This window comes from Elaeis guineensis, chromosome 4, assembly GCF_000442705.2.
Source record: "Elaeis guineensis isolate ETL-2024a chromosome 4, EG11, whole genome shotgun sequence".
Taxonomy (NCBI): Eukaryota; Viridiplantae; Streptophyta; class Magnoliopsida; order Arecales; family Arecaceae; genus Elaeis; species Elaeis guineensis.
In genome coordinates, this window is record NC_025996.2 from 36785088 (window position 1) to 36792135 (window position 7048).

Below are 7048 nucleotides of genomic sequence, written 5' to 3' on the forward strand. Positions count from 1 at the left end.
CAAATCAGAACCATTTTTGAAACATGACAAGGCCCTAAGATCAACTAAAATAGCTGAAGATGATTGCTGTTTTATTTTCATTAGAATAAAAAAAGGTTCACATGATTCTTTATATGGATAGGGCTCTACAATGACATGGCAAATTAATTTTTTAGAACTTCATTCGAAGCTAAGATATAATATTATTAATCCTTTAAATAAGATTTAGATGTACTTGCAATGACCAAAAAATTTCTTGATGTAAGATTAAGATTTGAACATATTATGGTCACATCATTTGGAAATAAACAAGGAAAAATTATATTGTTGTTTAAAGGTTTGGTTACACTTATAAGTTTTACCCTTTTTCTTCTTATCATACCGGTCATCCTTCTTAACTTACGAGGTTAAATAATCATTATTTGCAATATTCTCTAATTCTAAGCAACTGTCTCATGGAAGAGAACAATCGCAGCTAAACACTCCATATATGGTTGCATACATGGCCAAGCCCTTACTCCACATGTCACTGGTAGCTAGTACCTATCAGTGAAAGGAGGAATGCAATACTTTTGATGGTATATGTGATGAGCATAATGGGTTGAAACATATATTTGTATGTTTAAGAAAAGGTGATTAATTGGAACCCATCATGTGTCATGCAAAGGAAGCAAAAAGATCATCAACAAAAATAAAACAATACTTTAGTTTAGAATCCAAAGAAGAGGGCATACATCAAGTGCTCATCTTCTTGTAATGAGATAAGCATAATTAATGAGAAATTTCTATGATTTATGATCAATATAGAGTAGTATTATCTCAATATTTAAAACTCAGCATTCAAATTATATTTGATTCCGCTCCCTTATGCATGCAGCATGCAATACTATAGCTTATATATGTTTAGACATCTAGTAGCCAGTAACAAGCTAAATATAAGCATGAGAATAAGCCTAAATGACTGCAACAACATTGAAGAAAATATTACTAAAGTTTATAATTCTATTTAACAAATATTTTTTTTATCCATCTATCAAAAAATGCATTCTTATTTTTAGCCACCACAATTCTCCTACTTATTTTATTAAATAAGAGCTAAACTAATGAAGCATTTTTTCCATTAAAAATGCTTTCTTGAAAATATAAGTAAAAATAATGATAATTTTATTTTTTTTATATTATTTATATGATGGTAGAATCTATAGTAATATAATAGCTATGGTATGATTGTAATACCACCATTTAAAATCATGCCTTTTATGTAGATGGATTGTGAATGGACGGAAATCATAGCATCATTCATTTGTAATTAATTTATATAAATATCTTTAAACTATTTATGGATAAGTTGTCCATAATTTTTTTTTAAACTATTTATTCGAGGATAGCTGAATAATAAATATATATATTTTTTTTTAGCAATTTGGACAAAACTGCTAAGATGCTACGCTAAGTTCATTCATATTTTATTTTATCTTATTTCTCAGTTACATTTTCACCATGCTCAGCAACCTTTTTCTTTTTTTAACCTGCAGTGTTTGAGGATGTGACTAAACGCCGCACGAAAACTGTTTTCTGCAATCTAGTTTTCACGTCAAATCTTCTGGACTCCTCGGAATCGGAACCGTCCATGGAATCAAATGCCTTGAAAAAGTTTACATCTTTTTAGTAGACACCTCGGCTAAAATCATATTTTAATTATCAATATATATATATATATATTTCCACGTTTCCCGTAAAAACCGGTCATTTTTGTGTATTTTCTAAGTGTAATTTTTTTATCCAAATTAGTCAAAAAAAATTCGCAATTAAGTCCCAAACACGACTTGTCAGGTTTAAGACACCTATTTCTGAATCACAACCGTCCATGTTAATTTCTGCACATCAATCACATGGATGGTCAAATTATTCCTTGGATCGGATCCAATCGATCATGCCGAATCTCACGATGGATAACATGCCACGTTACCTCATTTCATCAATTTTTAGTAATGCATCATCTATTATGCATATGCTTCGAAATTTGCCATGATCCACTTATTCATGATCCATGCAATAATTTCTGAAAGGTGGGTGATCATCCCATGCGAGGGAGAACAATCTAGTCTTGTCGGTAGACAAAAAGAGACAGTTTATCGGACGCGTGGCACGTTAATAACTGGTGGATTTGATATCATAAACAGCTGGATTAAACAGATTAACCAACAAACAAAATCGAATTAAACCCACTAGCAAAAGCCCCAAAAGCTATTTTGTCCGCCACAGTCCCCAGCTCGGTTCTCTATCACCCTTTTCCTCCTATTTTTTCTATATTTATTTACATTTTTTATCGATTACAAGTTGCTACTCATTACCGCTAACAAGCGGTAGGATGCACCGTGGAACATCACATTATGGAGCAGGCGTTGGGGTTCTCGTCGCTGAAGAGCTGCGGTGCGTGCGCCATCTCAAGGCGGTAACCGTACGGCCCGTAGTAGTCCATCCTATTCACCTCAGACACCGGCGCCGGCGCCACTAGGGCCGCCGGCGGCTGCGCGGCCTTCCCTTCGTCGTCCTTCTTCCCTCCGTCCTTCTTCTCGCCTCCGCCGCCGTCGCCCTTCTCTTTCTTCTCGCCTCCTCCGCCGTCCCCTCCCTTCTCCTTCTTCTCGCCGTCGCCGCCCTTCTCCTTCTTCTCGCCGTCGCCACCCTTCTCCTTCTTCTCTCCGCCGCCGTCGCCGCCCTTCTTCTTCTCCCCGTCGCCGCCCTTCTCCTTCTTCTCGCCACCGCCGCCGCCGTCGTCCTTCTTCGGCTGGACGATATCAACACCTCGCTTCAGTTTTTCTTTGAGGATCGCCGGGAGGCTCTTCGCGTCCATCGTGCCCTTCACGGTAACCAGATCCTTCGGCACGTCGAAGTTGACTTCTTCCACTCCTGGATATGAGCGTAATAACGATAAATCAGCAGGGTCATTTTCCAATGATAAACTCGTAACTGGCTTCTCCGGTGTGAGGTCGTCCGTGAGATGCGGACTTGAACCCATCTGACGGTCAGGAAAGGCCGAACTACCAAACTTATAATTAACACCGTTTTATTTATTTTAAGCAATAATATCTGGTTTATTCCATTCTTTTGGAAAATTTAGTGGATTTATATGTTATCCTAAAAAATAATAAATGCAATCGATTACCTTTGATTTTGCGAATAGTCCTCCGGATTTTATGTATGCAGCCTTCGCAGTGGAGGCGAATCTTGAGCACCACGGTGGAGACCGCAGGCTATTAAATTCCAAAAAATAGAAAAATCAGTAAATGCACAAAATATTAATGATCAATAATTGTAATTAAAAAGCTATTTTTTTAGTTCTTTGTGATTATGGGGTGAAAAGCAAATTGATTAAGTAATTACCGCTTTGGGTTTTGCGTCTTCGGCGGGCTTCTTGGCGTCGCCGGCGGCAGCATCCTTCTTAGGGGGGTTGGCGGGGGAGATGATGTCGACCTTCCTGCGGATTCTTGTCTCCACCCGCTCTTTGAGCTTCCAAGGGTCCACTTTTCCGAGCACCGTCAGCTTGTTGGCCGCCGTGTCCGCCTTCACGCCTTCCACTCCTGTCACCAATCGAACAAGTTCCGATTCCGCATACAAAATAATTATAAGGAAACGGACTTCCACACTAACGTGCGCCGAAGGCAATTTTAGATTTTAGAAAGATTATCGCCCCCTCGCGCCGAAACGCAACTGAATCCCGGAAAGGGAGGTACAAAGGGGCTTTTTGCTAACGTGCGCCGGTAGCAACGGATATCCCAAAGCTTCCCCTTGTCTCCCTTTAGCCCATGGAATCGAACCACGATATCCAAAATAAATCCTATATATATATAGAGAGAGAGAGAGAGATTTGACCTTCTAATCTTTTGACCGAGCGCTTGATCTTCGTGGCGCAGCCCTCGCAATGCATATCGACCTTCAGCACCACCGCCGGCGGACCCTCCTCTTTCTTTCCTCCTCCTTCTTCCTTCTTCTTCTCCCCTTGTCCTTCCTTCTTCTCCCCATCTCCCTTCTTCGGCTTCTCCTCTCCCTTCTCTTCCTTCTGAAACCAAAAACATCACCAAAAGAAGAAAAAAGGTTAATCAAGAAAGACATCCACAATTAGTCCAGAAATATATCAGAGCTAACTAAGAGAAGCCATCCTCACCTCACCCATAACTTGGGCTCTTTCTCTCTGTCTGTCTCTCTGGAGATTTGCAAGGGAAATATAGCTTGGGGATTGAGATATATAAACAGGATGAGACGAGAGAGAATAGGGACCGGATGAATACTATTTCGGGTTCGTATCGTGGAGGACTTTATGGCTTGTTTTTATCGTGGACAATCCATGGAACGCACCGTGAATCCCCATCATGGTCATCAGCAGCAGCAGCATGCCTCATGCATGCATGTGCGACGTGGGACCCACGAGGCCGTCGTCTTTTTGGACCGAGAAAAGGGTGAAGACATGAAGGAGGGTCCAAAACACGTGGCATCATTAAGATGAATTTTCAAAATGCCCTTCAAACCTTTTCTCCCTCCCCCGTAGGCACTGATGGATGCATATGGGTGAACGTGGGGTCAATTGACCCCACAAAAAAAAAATTATTAGACATGCGTGTATATACCAATGAAAAAAATCTAAATTAATTTATTAATTTTATAAATAAATTTATATCTCATATAAAATTTTAAAATAGTAAAAAATAAAAATATCACATCAAAAAAAATAAGTATGACATACATTCTCTCTCTTTAATGACTCACATATCCTACCTTTCTCTCCCCCTCCTTCTCTTTCTCTCACATCACTTTGACTTCTCTCTCTATCTCTTTCTTCTTCTTTCTCTTTTTTATTAATTATTTTTTATTTATTTTTAATATCCCATCCCAATTTCATCCATGCATCTCTTATATTTAAGAATGGCATCCTCTACGTGACAGCATGCGCCATCCATCGCGTGATGGACGGCCACGTGGGGCCTCGTGGGACTGTGTTATATGATGCATGCCCATATATGACTACGTGTAGTCGTCCATTGGACGGTACATACGATACTCTTTTATAATATTTTATTATAAAAGATACTTAAAATATTATACATTCTCATTTTTTATAAATTTATTATTTAAAAAAAATAATATTTTATTATTATTTTTTTCTCTTTCCATGGCTCCTCTACTTCTTTCATTATATTGATCACACGAAGCAAAATTTCTAAATCTACCACTGCTCATTAGTGATATTATTCTACCAACAATCAAGCAACCTCATGTTCACTGTTTATAGCCTGTCTGCCATGAATTTAATTGTGCATCAAATATATTAAACTTGTAATGAACATTCATATCAATGCCATTAAAATGACATCCGCATGATGTTTCCTAGCTAACTAGTAAAAAAACCCTAGAATGATCCTACAAGAACTCAAGTCTATGGCTTACAGATGTGCAAAGAGGTAATTTAGATACGAGTTGACCCTATAGAGCGTATCCTGACAGTCTGGGCATGGCATGTGAAAATGATATCTAATCTGTTAGCCCTCGATGGTACTGGAGTGATGTATTTATCTGTTGGATTCGTCCATATAGTGAGGAGGGAGCAACCTATTCTTCCAAACTCGGTCCTAAATCGAACATTTTCTAGTGAAGATTGGAGCCTTATGGTCATGCCCACAGGAGATAGATGTACCGAGTCGCTCTCCTCTAACTTCTATTTTTTTTAACAAAAAAAAAAGATACGAGTTGACCGTATATGGTCACATGGTATATATGTTCCAACTTTTTTTTTGCTTTAAAATATTTACGTACTAGTCTTATTATATGTACAAGCTATTTGATCTAGTTAGGTAGGATCCATTAATTCATTTTTAGATATATTTTCAATAAAAAATTTAGGTTTAACTCATGCTTTCAAATACCATCATCATAAAATATTGTTGGCATGAGCATGAGCAAAAGTTTTACAACACCTTGCGTAAAATTTCAACATGTTATAAATAATTAATATTTATAAATTTTTATATTCTAATTGTTAGATGTATATCTTAGAAGTCAATTAGACTAACACATTAATTCATTCTAGGATATAATTTCATACTTAACCTAATTAATTAGGATAGTTAATTTCGATTCATGTAGTATATATGTCCATGAATCATCCAGAAAATTAATAAGATGATGATACATATTCTCAAAAGTTGAGAATTTGAGGCATATATCATTAGTAATTAATTCCTAAATTGCTTCCAATTGATGGATCATCATAAGGATGGTGATTGATCCGATTAGATTAGTATATGGATCATTTTTCTTTGGATAGATGAGTCTCGAATCTATAATGTGGGGATACTGAAGTGAGAGTGCACTTGTTTGTTAGAGAACAAAAATACTGAACGTGAGTAATACGAGAAGTCATTTGGATGTTTACTTACTCGTCAGTGATTTTCTCAATACTGTAGTTGTAGAGTTGTTCTTTGACCTATGGTACTTCGATTATTCACAATGAGATTGCTGTAGTTTGACTACACCATAACTTGATCTTCTAGTCATACAAAATCTTGAGATGTATGTTGGCTACAGTAAGTTCATTGTAGAAGTAGGATGTGCACCTAAATGGGATCTATTGATCTTAGTAGAAAAAGAAAAGCCCTAAGTGATTTATAAGACTAAGTTCAGAAGACTTTGGCTATGACAGAGTAAATGATGAAAAAGTATTTTCATAGTTTTCACATAAGAACTCAAGTCGAATAAATCTTACATATGATAAATGATGGGGTTTGACAAGATTTTCATGATCTTAATCTTATCGAAACTCACGATGAACTGAATCATACGGTAACTACACCTAAAGGTTCATTCCTTCTATTCTATTCAATTGTTACTACATGCTACTAGACGTCACTAGTGGATTGTGAGACCAATGAAGATTATTTTGATGATCAATAATTCTTAATTGATGAGTTAGAATTATTTCAATCTATTGAAAGAAGTTTCAATGATATTTTAATGGAGATCAAAATATATCTCACTACCAGACAGAATAGAACCTACGGGATCACACATAAAAGAG

General features: G+C 37.1%; 1 protein-coding gene across 1 annotated transcript; it reads right to left on the minus strand.

The window, feature by feature from the left end:
• Positions 1–2130: 2130 nt before the first annotated feature.
• On the minus strand, positions 2131–4282 carry LOC105042975 (heavy metal-associated isoprenylated plant protein 3). Its single transcript, XM_010920366.4, has 5 exons — positions 4145–4282; positions 3853–4039; positions 3364–3560; positions 3146–3233; positions 2131–2889 (listed from the first exon to the last, which is right to left on the minus strand). The coding sequence occupies exons 1-5, from the start codon at positions 4151–4153 to the stop codon at positions 2366–2368; spliced, it is 1005 nt and encodes a 334-aa protein (XP_010918668.2). The 5' UTR covers positions 4154–4282; the 3' UTR covers positions 2131–2365.
• Positions 4283–7048: the final 2766 nt, after the last annotated feature.

Coding starts and splice junctions, on each gene's coding strand:
- LOC105042975 (XM_010920366.4), bottom strand. Junction 3,561..3,852: donor CTCGGTCAAAAGATTAGAAG/GTCAAATCTCTC, acceptor GATTGGTGACAG/GAGTGGAAGGCGTGAAGGCG. Junction 3,234..3,363: donor AAGACGCAAAACCCAAAGCG/GTAATTACTTAA, acceptor GGAATTTAATAG/CCTGCGGTCTCCACCGTGGT.